The 17,497-nt window shown below is 37.7% G+C and overlaps 1 protein-coding gene and 1 long non-coding RNA gene across 5 annotated transcripts; one reads left to right on the top strand and one right to left on the bottom strand.

Annotated features, from left to right (window-relative positions):
• The first annotated feature begins 4 nt into the window (after nucleotides 1-4).
• On the top strand, nucleotides 5-7,004 carry LOC116267513 (uncharacterized). 3 transcript variants are annotated; one of them, XR_004175598.2, is made up of 8 exons: nucleotides 5-292; nucleotides 416-699; nucleotides 1,741-1,851; nucleotides 2,154-2,230; nucleotides 2,423-2,512; nucleotides 6,340-6,392; nucleotides 6,514-6,620; nucleotides 6,972-7,004. It is a non-coding gene; the product is annotated as an uncharacterized LOC116267513 (long non-coding RNA). The 3 variants fall into 3 exon arrangements; XR_004175597.2 differs by lacking the exon at nucleotides 1,741-1,851 and having other exon boundaries at nucleotides 36-119; nucleotides 209-292; XR_004175596.2 differs by lacking the exon at nucleotides 1,741-1,851.
• Nucleotides 7,005-10,598: 3,594 nt separating this feature from the next.
• Nucleotides 10,599-15,707, bottom strand: LOC116267511 (uncharacterized). Of its 2 annotated transcripts, none has more exons than XM_031649267.2 (5): nucleotides 15,290-15,707; nucleotides 13,867-14,183; nucleotides 12,613-12,744; nucleotides 12,199-12,315; nucleotides 10,599-11,414 (listed from the first exon to the last, which is right to left on the bottom strand). In XM_031649267.2, exons 2-5 carry the CDS (start codon nucleotides 14,122-14,124, stop codon nucleotides 11,091-11,093), a joined length of 831 nt encoding a protein of 276 aa, XP_031505127.1. In that variant the 5' UTR covers nucleotides 14,125-14,183; nucleotides 15,290-15,707; the 3' UTR covers nucleotides 10,599-11,090. The 2 variants fall into 2 exon arrangements, with proteins under 2 accessions (XP_031505127.1, XP_031505126.1); XM_031649266.2 differs by having other exon boundaries at nucleotides 13,867-14,191; nucleotides 15,290-15,706.
• Between the last annotated feature and the right edge of the window lie 1,790 nt (nucleotides 15,708-17,497).

A 17,497-nucleotide genomic window follows, 5' to 3' on the forward strand; every position in this document is an offset into this window, starting at 1 on the left:
ACTCAGCCCGCCATTACGCTCAAATTCACCGACTAAGGGGGAAGGCCGAAGGGGTGAGCGAAGCGCTCAAACCGCGAAACGGCGAAGGGCAAGGCCGCCGGCAGGGCGACGAGCGGCAGGTTCTTCTTCTTTTTGAGTGAATGGTTGAATCGAGATTTTTCACCGCGTGATACTAACACAGTTCAGTTTTAAACTGTGTGGGCAAAAGAAAGGGAGGGAAGTTTTAAACTGAATTCCGCCATGGACGGGCAGGGAATAGGGCTTGGGAAGATCCTCTTCCTGGTCGGTGCAGGTCTCCCCCTATTCTCTTTCTTAGTCTCTTTCTAAAGTATTTTTGTCGTCTGGAAGTTGAATTTTGAATGTTTTGCTGGTGGAACTTTCATTTGTGTCATACGGTTTTGTTTTATGGTTGTAGGATGCACAGGATTGATTATTATGAAGAAAGGAAAATTATCAGAATTTTTGGGGGATTTCCAGGCGGGCGTTTGGTTACCTTCGTCTGGTTTCGGTGGGCTTGGCAATTGCTGTGGTGGAGGTTTTGGCAGTTTTCCTGGTTCTTGCTCGCTTTTGGGTCGGATTCCTGCTCCGCCCTCTCTTGAATCTGATTCCCTCCGCTTCGACCAGCCAGTTCCCTTTTCCGTGCTACGTGCTTCTCTGTTAGATCTTCATCATCGGCTGCATGGTCATCTCTCTGTTTGGGTAAACTCTCTCCCTCACTCTTTGCAGCGTATTTTTCTTTTTATTGTTTGATTCTGATATCACGCTCTTTGCAGCGCATTTTTCTTTCCACTTCTTTTTATTATGTGATTGTGATATTTTCGTATATGCACAGTGTATATTTTTCTCTGTTTTAGTGTGTTGTTCTCTGTTTTAGTGTGCTGTTTACATTTCTGAAATAGTGATGCAACCTGGTGGTTTGTTTATGAGGTCGGTCGAGAGAGTTAGAGAGACTTCATATTAATACTTATTAGGTGCCTGAGTGGCTTTGTACTATAATACTATTCAGTTATTCTTAGGTTTTTATTTTCCTACTGTTCTGTTTTTAGTTTTAGTTGTGATTCTTGTGAAATTTTCTTAAGTTTTATTCTTGCTGCAGTGGTAAAAATAAAATGCGATTTTTTCTCTAGTTTTTTAATTTATATTCTATTCTTTATCAGATGATTCTCTGATTCTCTCTTTGCTGTTCTGCTATATTATTATTAATTTATTATAATAAATTAATAATAATAATAACAATATAATAATAATAAAATACTTTCGCCGCACCGCCGCACCTAAATTTTTTGAGATGTCCCATGCCGACACCCGCACCCCGCACTCTGGTGACATAGTTTTTATCAGATTTATGCTTACTAAGGAGCAACTCAAAATAAGGTTGCTTCTTGGAATGATGGGGCAGTCGAAATGGTATGCTTTATAAGGATTCAATGATAACACAGAGGCTGGATGAAAACTGTGTGGTTCATGAAATATTGAAAGGCTATTGCTGGCCCAAAATGGAGCAAAGCCTGGTAGGGTCATTAGATCTCTGTCACAAAATATCACCACACTCCACAGGGATATTTGAGCCCTGACATCTTATTCTGCTGCATAAATTTCTTCATATGCTTTATGCCGTCTTAGAATACTGTGAACTAAAAATTTTTCGGCAAATGAACAATGTTTTATTAACGATTTAACGGTTATAACTTATTGTAGCTTATAACTGTATGATTCATTGTTTTATTTGAATTTATCTAGGTCCGGCAACAGCGAGCCTCTTCACGACATATAACTGTTGTCGATGGAGATTCTGGTCAAATAGTATCCTCCTCACTGTATCATGAAAATCAACATATGTTACTGTTGTAGGTAAACTAAGATATCATTATGAATATGGAAATTGACTGACTGCTATACATCATCAAATATACTGTTTCCTTCCTTATACAACCCCCAGGTTTCATATGAAAGATTTTTCTATTGCTTTACCACTTTACGTTGAGATATGTAGATTGACATTGTGTTACTGCTTTTCTTGGAAAATACTTGCTTTTCAGTAAAATTAAAAATATGCAGATTTTGTTCATAGTCTTTTAAGGGGCCATTTGTGTGAATCATTTTATTTTTGCTTGACAGGCACTATATTTTTAAATTTTGACTTTTTTTTCCAGGTAATATGACATCAGGTAATATGACATCTCTTCTGGTTCCAGCTGCTGCCTTAGTTTATGGGTACATGTGGTGGAAGGTACATGTGCATCACAAGCATGTTCTCTGTATTTGCATGTGCATGCGTGTCTCTTTCTCCGAGTAGTACATGCATGTACTTTAATTATGCATATATCTGCTTTAAAGTGTCTTAATATTGATGAATTGCTGCTATTTTTGTTATGATTTCACATTGTCTAAGCTATGGTGGTTTTTTATGGAAAACATCTAGGGATTGTCCTTCTCGGATCCCATGGACAGTATGGCAAATGTTGTTACAAGTATTGCAAAACATTTGGAGCAAGTTTCTCCAGCTTTTGCGGTATGGTTCATTGACCAGATCTATGAATTGGTTGTTTTGTGTTTCCCAAGATAGTTTGGTTGCAATATTACTGTTGTATAGCCACTGGTTCACTATAATGTCCCTTGACGTGGATAAGGAAGTGCCTGTATTTGAAGGGCTTCAGGTCGCTGGTTTTGGTATTTGAATTTTGGACTCATAAAATCAGCTGCCCACGTTTTAATAGTCTGGTGTTGGAAACTAATATTCTTCTTGAGGATTTATCTTTCATAGCAGAAAGAAAAGATAGAGGGAGTTGCCTGGTAAATTTTTAATTACGTGTATGTCTTTTCACTATGTTCGGGATTTACAAAACATATTGAAGTGGATTGCCACTATGTTCGGGATTTAGTTCAAGAAGGAATTATTAGCACTATTCATGTCTCTTCCAAAGGAATTATTAGCACTATTCATGACTCAGACTTCATAAAAACAGCTGCCCACGTATGTGTAACTTTCTATCTCTCTCTCTTGTGGCCATCGAAATCACCAACCTGTCATCACCCATCAGCAATGGACCCCCTCTTCTCCTGTACATGAAGACATCGCGAAGCTTAGTTGTGAAGATATTGTAAATCAATGGAGTCTACGTATACTTTTTTCTTACATTTCGGAAAAGCTTAGTTGTCTGTTATTTCTTGGACAAGCTTAATTGCTAAATCTTTTCCCATCTATCTTATTTGTTCCTTCTTCTTGCTTGTAATTCATTATTGTGTTTTTCTTGGTCTACAATCATGTCTAGAAGAAGCATAGGTGCTAATTGAGGCCTTTTCTCTTGGTATGTTGGAATATTTGGAAATATGCTGGTATTTGATACAAACAACCGGTCTTACGACCCTAAATGAATCGTAGCATGCATACTTAGATCTTCTGTCAAAGCCATCTTTCAAACCACTTCTCTAATCTGTTGCCTTTAGGTTCCACACAACCTAAATTTTGGTCGAACTTGTTGAACAATTGACGAATATATCAAAATGGGGCAGGTTTGAGAACTTGTTGCTTCTATCAGCAAAATTGTCAGCTGGTGCATGAAAGCGTAAAGGTTAGACCTTGTAAATAAGGGAAAACAACATTAACATGGAAAGGAAATTGCAGGGTGGTTCCTTTTGAGGATTCAATGAAAAAAAAAATAATGATGGAACTTTATAGTTATGCAGCTTCTGTTTTTTCTGGCAACAACCCATGTTGTGATTCATGTGGTAGTCAAGTAACACCGGTCTAAAAAGGTTGTGATAATATTTCAATCTATGAGGTGAAGAGTTTCTTTCTGTCCATTGAATAGAGTTATTTGATGCTTTGCTAAACGATGCCCTTTTAGGGAATCAAAGGAGCGAAACGTCAGTTATATTACAAGAAAGGGATTCTTGGGTTCCCTCCTCAGTCTCGAAGAGGAGCACTCACTCCTTGATTTCTTTGTTTCATTTCAAAATTTTCAATTCATACACACAAAAAAATAGGCTGATTCGGCAGCTTTTCGTTCAATTTCTCATGGAGTTGAATTCTCATCAGTTCTCCAGGTGAAGAACGAAGCATTCACAAAGCTTTGTGTTAGGGCTTTGTCGTCAGGCAGCTATTGCGAGTGATGCCTTTTGAGAGCCTCATCTCCTGCACATATGTGGTTGTGGGGCATGGGTACATGCCTTTTCAAGAAAATGAGTTGATAGGTGGCTTTAATTTAAAAAAAAAACTTTATCTACTTGAAGACTATAATCATGGCCGTTTAAGATAATTTGGCTCAGAGAAGTTCTGAGTCTTCTGACCTAAACAAATTTCATATTCTACCTGATACATGCTTGTGGTCATGGGATCAAAGTCTAGCATTTAGTAAGTTTAGCTGAGGCTACGTTTGATTGCAGGGGGAAATTGGAGGGGCGGGTGAAAAGTGTACGACCGGTTGAAATTTCAACCGCCGTGACATGAGAGCATCAAACGCGTGAAAAATTCACGCGAATTATTCGTACAAATTGGGTAAATTTAACGTGGAAAAAAGTCGGAGGTTGGACTTTTGACGTTTTACCGCGAACAAAATTTTGAGCCGTTAGGGCTCAAAATTTCATCCTCCCTTTCTCTCGGTTTCCCCTTCCATCGAAGCTCTCGCGTCTCCACCCTTCCGCCTGAAGCTCTCGCGTCTCCTCCCTTCCGCCTGAACCCTCGCGATCTACCTCTGTCGCTGCCTAAAGCTCCCTTCTCCTCTGTCGCTGCCTGAAGCCCCCTTCTCCTCCTTCGCGATCTACCTCCGACGCTGCCTGAAGCTCCCTTCTCCTCTGTTGCCTGAAGCTCCCTTCTCCTCTGTCTCTGCTTGAAGCTCCCTTCTCCTCTGTCGCTGCCTAAAGCCCCCTTCTCCTCCTTCGTGCAAGTAGATCTGACCCAAAAAGCAGGGACAAAGCTCCCGCGTCGAGGTTTTCAAGGATTTCGCTGGCGTTCGCTTCATGTAAAGGTTCTTCGGAAAGACTTATGCGGGTTCCTCGGTTCAGTGGGAAGTTGGGAGTCGTTGGTTGCTCTCAGAATCACAGACCACAACAGGATCTCTCTCATATATGGTATAACGCCGTCACTTCCTCCCATTTTTTAAAAAATTTTTGCTCTACAGCTTGTCTTGAACTTGTATAAACCATTCTTTGCTGGAGGTTCGTGCATTCACCGATATTTTGTTTGGTTGGTCATTGAAAAATCTCAAATCTTTGTAGGTATTTTGCTCTGGTTGTGCGCTTTGATGGGAAATGAAACATAGGCCGTGTGTGCTTTCCTGTAGTCGCTTTTTTCATTGGTCCTGATTTATTTTCTTTAATTTGGCATTGCAGTGTTGATTGCCACAGGGCTTCCCTTTAGCTCGTGTTCCTGAATGATTATGGCATTGTAGTCTAAAGCATATACAGCGATTTGAGTTCGAAATGGACCATATTACCCGTTAGAACTATTTAGTCTGATATGTCGCTTGCTTGGATGCATGAATGTTGTGGGGTTTCGAGTTTTTAGAATTGTGTTAATGGTATTTGTTTACATCATCTTTCATTTTGTACCATCTTCTGATTTGAGGAGAACCAATATAACAAGTTCTAACGATCCGAAAAAAAGTCTCTCCTATTTTTTACCCTGTGCACCAAACACAATTAAATTTACCCAGCAAAAAACTACCATGTGCATCAAACACAGTTAGTTTTACCCTGCAAAAAACTTCCCTATAATCAAACATGGCCTCAAATCGGAAGAGGGTTAAATTTCATCATGTTTTTTTTTTCAGAAAAACTTACCATGTTAAATTCTTCCTTGCGATCAAACGCAGCCTGATGGTGGTGCAAGGTATGGAAACTGTAAACTAGTCAAATCGAGTTTCCTGGTTCTTGTACATGGTGAGAACCAGGAAAGTGATTCTTAGTTTTCCATACTTGGAGTACCTGATGCACCTATTATTTAGGCAAGGGCTGTTTTGTCCAGAGAGCCCTGTGCACAAAGAATGGGACTTCAGCACATTCGTCTATTCTGTTGTGGTTGGGAGAAGTAGGATTTTGCACCTGCAGAGATGGGAGCTAATCAGTGATTTTTTTTTTAATCATCAACCTAAAAAATGGACACTAACAAGATAATCAATGTGCCAATGAAAGATAAGTAAGCGAATTCCCTTTCTCCTAAATTCTGTGTTAGCAAGTGAATCCTAAGTTTCAGGAAAAGGTTCCAGACGTGGCATGTTTCTCAAGCAAAATGCAATATGAACAACAGAATTTGTAGCTCCCTTCTTTTCTTTTGGCTTTTTCATCAAGTATTCCTGTTTGGATTGGGAAGCTCAAGTTTAATGTATCTTTCTTTTCTAGGCATTTTGTAAAGTTATTCGAAGCTGGGATTCAAAGAAGTTCATGATAGGATGGTGAGTGTCTTCTTTTCTAAGTTACAGCAATCAAATTTTCTTTTCCTCCATTATACAATAAGAATTGGTTATTTTGATGGTTTATCAATACTTTGCTCTTATTCTTCTGTGGTCCTTGTAGTTGGACAAATACAGAACAACCAAACATTCAAGGAAGTTGCCATCATAAGACACTCACAAGTTGGTGAATATTCATTTGGTTTCATCACCTCAGCTGTTACTCTTCAGGTTTATACTGATTCTTCCTAGGAATCCATTGGTTTTTGTTTGATTCTTTCAAAGGAAATTCTGATGCTTTGGAGATTATTCACCTCAGCACAAAAAAAAAAAAAACTATTTTAAGTTTGATTTGTGTATGAGTTTATCAGAAAGTTACAAGGTGCTTCCCAACTCTTCTGAAATCAGTCTGTCAGCTTTTCCATTTTTTAACGAGTTTTTATGTATCATGTGGATTAAAATGGGTTAGGTAATCTAATTCTAATTTGAATAATACAGACATTTGTCTGATTGCTTGTTTATTTGTTTTTTTTGTGCTTGTTTTAAATCTCTGTCATTATAACCTTATGGTCCCTCATTTAGCACGATTCTGGTGAAGAGGAGCTTTGTTGTGTCTACATACCCACCAACCACCTTTACATTGGTCACATATTCCTGATCAATTCGAAAGATGTTATCAGGCTAAATTTATCAGTCCGTGAAGGAATTGGTAAGCATTCATTTTGCAGCAGCTTTTCTTGATCATCATTTAAGCGATAAAGTGATTTTGTGGGGTAAATATTGCAGAGATTTTCGTTTCTGGTGGAATTTCAATGCCCCAAATATTGTCAATGTTAGACTTGCAAATTATTCAAGCTGATAGGACAAGTTCAAGCTGAAAGGACGAGATCTACCAAAAGCTGAAGCATTTAGGACATTGTCATGGGGTACATTTTTTTATCATTGCCTCTTTCTGATGCCGTTGCACTTTTCCAGAATTTGCTATTCTCTTATCTTTGCATATACATGAATCCCCTTGTCAGCTTTTTGACTCATGTAGCATATGAAACTGTTTCTGTATTTGTTTTCACAAGATATCAGTTGCAAAATTGATGTTGGAAAAACCAAAGTTTCTTGGTCTTGTCAAATTTTTTATTAGTTTTGTTTTTTCTTTGGTATGGTCCTTCAAATACAGTTAGGCAATTCACAATGTTGATCCTTCATTTTGGAATTTTTTTTCTATATTTTCAAAATTTGTTGGGTAAAGTTCTGATTCTTTAGTACTTACTATGATGTATCGATGTTCTTTCTTTTGCTTTATAGATGAAAATTGGAACTTTTTATTTTGAGACTGTATGTGTTTGAAAAGTCAGAGTGAAATAATGACATTGAACTGTTCTGCATACTTCAAAGCATTCTCCTAACATTTGGGTTCTACAAATGGCACCTTCAGGTAAATGAGGCCGTCCTTGGAACGTCGTAGCATCAAAAGAACCATCAAGTGGATAATGTGATGTCGGCTTTTCCTGAAGCTTATTCTGGCCAACGGGACCACTGCATCCGCCATGATCTCGAATCAGATTGGATATCCTTTCATTTTTACGCGTTCGTTTACCTGCATTGGCCGAATTTGGATGGCCATATTCATCATATTCGACCATGCGACCGTTTTCTAACCTGGATCGCTTGTGAACAGTTCCATTCTCAACCAACCGCTGTTCTTCAAACCCTCTTCCAACAAGAGGCGCCCCCCAATCGTCGCCAAACGTTCCAGCATATCCCAAAGAACCCCAGTTCCCGTTATAGCCCACGCGATTGTCAAACCCCTCACGGGCCGTTTGCATTTTCTCGTTCCACCGATCGACACTCGGTGCCGAGGTGACACCAAACGGGGGATGGTTTCCTTGCCCGTCATTCAAGCTTCTCCTATCAAGATTTGGGGCCGGGAAAGAATTCCAGCTCGAGGGATCGCTTATTCCGCCCGGGACCTGAGGGTTATCCCACTGGGCATCAAGTGAGAACGCAAATGGGTCGGCACTGACTCTTATTATTACTGCCGGGGAAAGGGAAAAAAGAAAAGAAAAAGAGGAAAGTAATTACAAAAAATAAGATGTTTGGAGGGAGGGAAAGTGAGAAGACAAATGAAGGGATGACGAAGTAAGAAATGAAAGAAAAGATACGTTTATCTGGAATCCCTCTAATATTAAAAGGATTCGAAAGAAAAGTAGAGGGCGTTAACCAAACCACTTGCAAGGAACCGCTTCAGTCTCCTGCCATCCGATGTCTCACCTCTATCATTTTCTTTTCTTTTTTTCTTATTTATATATTCTATACTACAAAATATATATATATATATATATATATATATGTTTTTTTTGTTCTTTTTTCATTTTGTTACTCAAGCTGATCAAACACATTTTCGTCAAAATTAGTTTTTTTTTTTTTTCGTCGGAGAGAAAGGTGGACAATCAACTTATGCTATGGTTAACTTATTATTCAATGGGTTTCAACTTATTGTAAAAATAGAAAGAAGAAAGAGAGAGGAAAAACAAATGAGAGAAAGAAAGAACTACTACGCTCATAATAGAATGGGTGTTAAGGGTATATTTGTCAATTAAGTCGTTTTCTTTCATATCCTTTACGCAGTTAACCAAACATTATTTTTTGTATTTACTTTCCTTTTTTTTTATCCAAACATACTTTTTTAATAGTTTCTTTTTTTCCTTTTCCCTCCCCATGAATTTTCCTGCCCTTTTTTTTTTTTTCTTTCATTTCCATTTATTAAAATCCATCCATTCAAACGTACCCTTAAGAACGGATCTGATATCATCCTTCCCATTTAATTGGCATATCCAACGCGGGAGTAGAAATTGATATATATTATATACAAGTAACCTTACTAGAAAATGCATTCAATCAAATGATTCACGAATACACGTTCCATTGAAAAAATAATAAAATATATTTTGAAAACGTGTTTTTATCTCTTATAAAAGAATACTATTTTGTAAAGGCTTTATGTTAATGACCAATAACTTTAAAAAAAGAAATGAATTAAATCAAGTAAAAGAAGTAGGTAGTTAATGTCAGTTTTAATTTTAAAAGCACATAAGTATGTCCAAGTACCCCTTTTGCAAATATCTCAAATCTACTATACTATGCAAAAAACATGGGTTTGAAGTCCAAATAGAGGGAGGAGGTCATACCTCGAAACCTGGGATTTGAGGTCAAGCCGGGTCGGGCTTTTTCGGGTTAAAGGAGTTGAAGAACATGGGGAAGAAGACAAGTGAGCTTGGCACCGACGACCTATAGAAACGGAGGCTTAAGTTGTAGCGATTTTCAAATGACACGGGTGGAGAGATATAGGGGAATGATCATGTTTTGACAGACTTCGGGCAATGCGCGTCGTTCGCTACCTCAACATTTAGTTTTTTGAAAAAAAAAATAATGATGTCGGGCTTCTCGGGCCGCCGACAAGCACAACGGCAGGCCCGAACCCAACCCGTTAATTACCGAACCGGACTGAGCCCGTTAACCTCAGCCCGAAAATCATTATTTCAAGGCCCGGGCCTAGGCCCGTAACGGACCGAGTACCGGGTACCCGGCGGTGGCCCGACCCGTTGCCCAGGCTTATCTGTACATGCAGCCTCAAAAACTAGATCTAGCTGAGTATGGTCATGAGGTGATACGGCATTGGCGTATCAATTAAGTTGAAATCTGGCCTTCCAGGTTCCATGGTAGGGTCCGCTTGGATCTGATTCTAAATGCCTCAGAATCAGATACAGATCTAAACCCAAAGTAAGTTTCACTCACGCGCATGCATGTAATCTTCCCGCAGCAGTAGATAATATCACATCATGGTCGTGTGACAACAGTAACAAATTACTGAATTTATTGTTCTATGCATCCGTCCCGAAAAAGTTGGGCAGATTTATGGTATATTTTTTGAACTGTTTTATGAAACCGCACCAATTTTTGAGGCATCCCCAACAGCCCCCGTAAATATGCAGTACAGGCTGAGTCCACAAAATATATCACATTCTCATTACACAAATGTGGTGCAACAGTCCAATGATTAAACATTGGCAACATTAGGGGCCCCTTTGATAACAATAACAAGTTGTTAATGTCCTATTAATCTACTTTAAAATTGAAGTAAATTCATAGAACATTGGTCTATAAATCTATCTCAATCTACCCTTTCAGGGGTAGATTCATAGGACAGTAACAAATAATAACTTGTGCTGCCAAACACGCTTTATGAGAACATGGGAAAGATGAATTCAGCTATACATGATCCATATAACCATGAAGAAAAATTAAGGACACACCAAATATATCCCTGGCCACAAGGGGATGCCTGAAATCTTGATGCTGCCCCATTCGTTTGCATGATTATTAGACAATGGGATCAAACAATATGTTATAAAAGGGGTAATTTGGCATTAGGAATACCATGTGAGTTGTTCCATCAATCTATCCCAAAATTAGGGTAGATTCATGAAACTTTTGAATAAGTATTTCACAAATTTGTCCATGTTTTGGGAAAGATCCATGAAACACTCACATGATATTCCCAATGCTAAACGGCCCAAAAATATTATGCCTCAAAATGGAACCAGTGATGAACTGCACCAAATCAACCATAAAAAGAAAATGCGGCACCTAATCATGCAATTGCCTTGATTTTTTGTGCCAGCGATTCACGAACCAGGAACATTATCACTGGAAGAGCTCTGGAAGATGTGCATTGGTCAGCTTGGTCCTCTTGGTGAACTCACGCTTCTTTTTCTGTTTCTGTTTAGGCTTGATTCCCTGCACCTGTGCCACTTCTTTCCTTTTGGCTGTGTTGGTTGCTGGTTTCATTCCATTCTTCTGCAGATCCTTTTCTATATCAACCATGTCTCTAGGCAATTCTATCCCTCTGAAAAGCTGCTTTATGTCATCATCTACTTTCATTATCGCCCTTGGATCATTTGGGTACACAATGTCTTCCTGAGAGTCCAAGTTAGAAAGCAACCAAACCTCACCAGCTGCTTTAAGTTCCTGCATGTGACCTCTCGGTAGTTAGCAGAAAGAATCATTCTCACAAGTGAGCACGCACCAGATTCACATGGAATCATGCATAGGCGTGTGATAACAAATAAAAAGAAATCAATCTCTCAAACCGTATACAGCAAAAAACACAATTGCACTTGCAAGAAGCCAGTTCATAGTTCATAGGTGTCACAGATATCACGATATTTACAAAAATGTCGTGACATTAACATCAAAAATAAGAAAAACGAAAAAAGGGGGAAAAATAGCGATATTTTGAAAAAAAAAAGGAAAAATATTTATCGCAGTTTTTTCATAATTTTTCCATTTTTCTATTTTTTAGTATTTATGTTATCATGGACTCAAATATAAACTTAAACTAAGTTATTTTAAATATTTCTATTATCATTATAACACACCCTTTTATGTTTTCCTATTAGTTTCTCATTTATTTCAATTTTCAATTATACCTAATTTTTTATTTTTTAAAAAAAATTCTAAGTTTTACATGAGATTTAAAAAAAAAAAACAAGTTTGCCATGAAAACCCCGAGAAAAATCTCTCCATTAAAAACCCGAGAAAGATATTTGTGATACAAGTTCTCTCACAAACATTTCAACCTTTCTCAAAGTTTAGATTCATCCAACCGTAGAAATTTATGCATCTTAACCTTCTGAATAGTGAGAAGACAAAAGCTGGAATGTTCAACAGATTACAACGAAGAAAAAATTGGAATTCATCCAAATTCCAGGAAATAAAATATCCATGTGTTCAACGTGCAATTGAAAGCTACCTGCAGATCCTCCATAACAGATGGATATGCATCCTTGAGGTCAATTACGGCAACCCCCTCTGGAGCTTTACGGATAAGAACAAGAAGCTCTTGTTTGCTCTTTATGTCATGTTTTGACTGCATATAAAAGAAACAGGATAAGTACTGTCAACCTTTCAAGTAAAACTAAAAGCAACTTAATGTGACGACATTCTGTGCATGTATGCAAAGATGTTGCATACATGCATATTTGAACGTATATGACCGTGAAGGATATTTTTTTGACAAATACACCATGTTCCAGCCAACATCTAAATTTATTATTTCAGCTTCAGCCAATATTCTGTATGTACTTGATGTACAAAGTTCCAGAACTGCTGTAGCCAAACTTAAATGGCTAAGTAAGTAAATAATACACCGGCAAGATAAATGTACCTTATAAGAAAAGCACCTTCCGTCATAATTTACTTTGACATTCTTCCTCAAACTATCGAACACCGTCTTATTTGCACTGATGTCAACATAACAGAACTCGTTGATTTGCTCAGGTGTGAGTGCCTGCCTTGTCTACATTAATATGGAAAAAAGTGGAGAACTTAGTAATTTTTAGATAGGAAATAAGCTAATAAAAGTACCTACCAAGTAACAACATGCAAGGAAAAAAAAGAGGAGCATTTCAGATCCCCATCCCCATCAACACATGTAAATACATTATGCTTTGTTTGCTATTAGGAAACAAGTTAAATGATTAATATATTTCAATAAAATAATAGCTTTTCTAAAATAGCAAACTTCAAGCTGCAGTATCTAGCTTTTTTTTTGTTTTAATTCATGAGCCTTGCCTTAACAGAACAAATTCCTCATCGGACAGAACTCTCTATCACCTGAACTAAAAAGATCACTTTGTAATGATTGATCTACAAAAGCATCAAAAACATTATGTCCAAATATAGCTCATGCTAGATTCTGCCACAAAACACAATATAGTATTGTGGTTACATTCTTATTCGTGTGATCCAGCAGCTAACTTTTACATCTACCTAAAAAATATTAAGAATAACCTCAATACACTATTCTCCGAAGAATAACTAACTGCTCAGTTTATAGAAAAGATAGAGGGAGAGAGTCTCATGTACTCCTCAACTAGGTCATAATTCTCATTCTGATAAATGTGAACTTTTTATTCCACATATCCACAGGAATGACTTTTATAGCATCTGTAAAGATATTTTGCACTAAGACATTAACTTTAGATGTCTTTTAAAGTTTCTTATTCATATCAAGATTTAATTCTGATTTTTGATGATATATAAGGCTGTCAATCTGCACAAGCTGCAGTGAACCTGCCAGAAAAAATTATATCAGCTCGTCCTTTGAGGTAATATGGTTGAAGATTGAAACAAAAATCAAGCGCATGTACAAGCACAAGATTAAACACCACAGAGAAAAAAGACACTCTCGATCTTCTTAAATGAAACCAATCATATGGTACTGCTGAGGTTCCAAAAGGTATCCACCCACAACCAACCGAAAAAATGTACATGCCTATATAACAGTATGATTGGCTTACTAACTCTACAAGCAAGCCCGCTTAACAAGAGAAGGCAGGTATTAGGGAAACAAAAACTATTCAAGATGTATACTTTTATATGCTAGCAAACAGGAAATGTAGACAAAGTTAACACTTACCTCAAAAAGCAGGTCTATAACACGCTTAATCTGTGAACCAGCTGTGGATTTTCTAATAGAATTAATGTACTGAAGCCTTTCAGTATCATTAGAAAATTTAATTGGAACAGGGGGTTTCTGTGGAACTGAAGTTGTGGGGGCAGCCCTATGAGGCTGCTTTGGCTTGGAAGCTGTTGCCTGTGCTGAGATACCTACAAGAGTTGACTGGCACTTCTCTTGTTGACTCCTGAATTTGTTTAGCTTCTCCTTCAGATCCATAAAATATGGACTGGTATATCACCACGTGGCCTCAGGTAAAGTGCAGAAACTAGAACAACCTAACAAACTTTACAAATCAGTTAGTCAATGCAGCAGCAAAGGTGTCAATATATACATAAGTAAGCAGCAGATGGTGCAGCCATGCATGCACACAACCCTCAGTAAGCCCAGTCTCCAAAGCTGACATGTTTTATAAAATAATTTAAAATAGATAGCAGATGAGTCTATTGGTGGTATCTACTGAAGAACATCAGCCATCATGGCCACCAAAATTTGTTTGATCTCTCTAGGTGGGTCACCATTTAATCTTTCCCTTTAATCCTATATCTTTCCATGCACTGACAAAAAAAATATGGTGCAACAACACCCAAAAGTTTAGTCTCGTATCTAAGATTGTGAGGAATCTTGGGAGTCATATAAAAGGGATTTTTAAGTGATTGGTTGTCCTGATCCTAACCCTTTTCGGGTTGAAACCTAAACTGCTATGGAGCGGGTTCGGATCCATCATATCAAAGCCCGACCCGGTGTGAGAGTGGGTCAGGGTCATTGTACGATGGTATCAGAGTCATGGTATAAAGTCGGTTCGACACTTAGACCTAAAGTCATGGTATAAAGTCGGTTCGACACTTAGACCTAGAGTCTCGTACACACAAGACATAGACACACAAGACATAGACAAGTGTCTTAGGATGGTGGATTATAACACCCCAAATGTTTAGTCTATATCTATATCTAAGAGTGTGAATAATCTTAGGGGACTTACAAAGAAAATTGTGAAGTGAATCCTAGCATATGAGAATACATAATTGTTGAGATTAAATTAGAATTAGCAGTTTGAATATGTGAAAAATCACAATCCCATGGTTTCACACATTAAAAACAAATATGGCTTTCTAATGGTTAATGAGAAGTTGCGGGATTCAGAATTTCAATGCCTGTTTCGTCAAACAGCAGAATTTTTATTCTGGAATGGAAACTCCAAACCATCAAACTCAACGAAAAAAAATAGAACATGAAACTTTCATTCCATTCCAATTTCAATTGTCATTCCAGAATCATAATTCCGGCATATCAAAAATCAGAAACGGTGTAGAGAACAGAAGGATCAGAACAGTAAATTGAAAAACCGGGAAAAAGAACAGGAAGCGCGAGGGTTCCGGCTTACTTGAAGAAGAGTGGAGGGAAGCAGGGCGTGCGGGAGGGTAGGTCATGCGACGATCGGACAGTGGGGAGGGCTGAGCAAGCTCCAGCGGGATCACAGCTCCGAGGGAGGCAGCTCCGGCAGCGACTGGACGGAGGAGAAGGCACGACGACAGTGGTAAGGGAGGGAGACAGCTTCTCCGGACAAACCGGACGGCCTTAGAGTGGCTAGACCACAACGGACAGCATCGCCCGATCAGCTCCAGTAGCGATCGGGGGAACGGAAGCTGAGAGGGAGAGTGGGTAAAGCTCGGAGCGGGTACAGGTCGTGAACACACGAGAAAGGCCGAGGGAGTGCCTTGGAAGAGAAGGCTTCGTCTCACCGGGTTAAAAAATAATTGTGAAGAAAAAACGATCGTTCCACAGACAGCAGGGCACATGTGCCCCGAGGAGGTCCTCGGCTGGTCATTGGGGAGTCCAGTGTGAATATTTCCACTCACAAAAAATTCTTATTTAAAAAACACTTCAAGATTTTTTTATTTGTATATTAATTCTCCTTAAAGATTCAAAATTTTATAACTTGCACTCTTTTCTCAAAAATTCCTGGTCTCGACGCTGATTGAGAGTCACGAACCAAGGGGAAAAAAAATGAATTAATTAACTTGTCAACGAAAATTTGGAAGAACCAGAGTTAATGTTTTAAATGACCGATGTGGCTCTATGATTCTATCAAACCAGATTTTCTCATTTGAATTATCAAGAAAATGGCAATGAGGTCGGCATGTCTCCTGGTTTTTACGGCTTTTAATCACGAAAAGAGTCTACAAATATAAATATGCTTATATAATTGATTTCTAAGGTAATATTTGAATACATGGTATTAAATATAGACACGCCTATATGACCAATTCCTGTATTAAACTTAGTCGTAGAAAATTCATTTAAAAAAAACAAAAGCTATATAAAATGTAAGAAATAAGTCAGCCACTTAAAACTTTAAAAAACACTTTTTCTTTGAAAAAAAATGTTTTTTTCTTGTTTTTTCATTTTAAACATTTTCCATATTTTTAAATACAAAACTGCTTGTTTTCATTTTCTGTTTTTTATTTGTTACTTATTTACTTACTTTTTATGTTTGTGTTATTAATTTCTTACTTATTTTAATTTTTCATAATTTTTAAGATTTTTACAAAATTTAAAAAAAAATACAGTATTTTTTTCTCTTTTTTTTGTTCTTTTCAAAAATTGTCGTATTATACGTGAGAAAAACCTAATTGTTTAAAACAAGAAAATATTTTTTATATCTATGGCATAAATACTCGAGCATTAAAATGCAAGGTATTTAATATCGGGTGGCTTTTTAAGTGGAAGAAAAGTTTCAGATCCTATATACTCCATTCTGTGAGTTGACTTATAACTTTTGTTTCAGACATTTTAGTTCTATGAAAGTCTTCCTCATATACAAACAGGGCTGAAAAGCAGCGGTCAAAATTTTTATTCAAACATAAAAATTTCACTTGTTTAGGTGGAACTTTATTCACAGTGCTAAAGTACCAAAACCTATTAAAAAGTTCGACACATTTATTCCACGTTTGTTTCTTATTGAAACTTTTCATAAAATTTGAACGAAGGTTCCTTTTCTACTAAAGAATACCAGGTATTCAAAAGTAGTTCAGACATTTATCAAATGGATTTGCCGTAAGATAGACTGCATCAATGAAGCACAATTGATGCGTTAATCAACCGATCGATATGAATCCGATACATGAGTTCGTACTTAGCTACAACCTAAAATCCAAGCAAGAAAAAGCCAATGCTGAAGTCTTAAAACATCAAAGAAAGGAAAACGTACCACTGTTTTTACAGGGAAAAACCAGTAAAGTCATAACAAAGAAAAAAAAGAAAACGTGTAACTTTCCCAGCCAAGCAGGTGAAACAAAGGGGACCTAAGAATGGGGAATGGGCTTTCTTTCCTAAGAAAGTGAGATTTTCCTAAGAACATAACCCAGACGAGTTGTTGAATCAAATCTTTCACCTGGTAATCCAGTCTTACAGCTGATCTGAGTCCAAGTCACAAGTTTACCAACTATGGGGTTTTCTTCTATAACCATGGCAAATTCAGCTCAATTATTTCAAACAGAGGACATTATATTCGATTTTTCGTGGCCAAGTCTTTTATTAGAAGGAAACATGGTTGCATGCACAAGTTGATTGGATTCAGGAAAATATTCAA

Source organism: Nymphaea colorata, chromosome 14, assembly GCF_008831285.2.
Source record: "Nymphaea colorata isolate Beijing-Zhang1983 chromosome 14, ASM883128v2, whole genome shotgun sequence".
NCBI classification, from domain to species: Eukaryota; Viridiplantae; Streptophyta; class Magnoliopsida; order Nymphaeales; family Nymphaeaceae; genus Nymphaea; species Nymphaea colorata.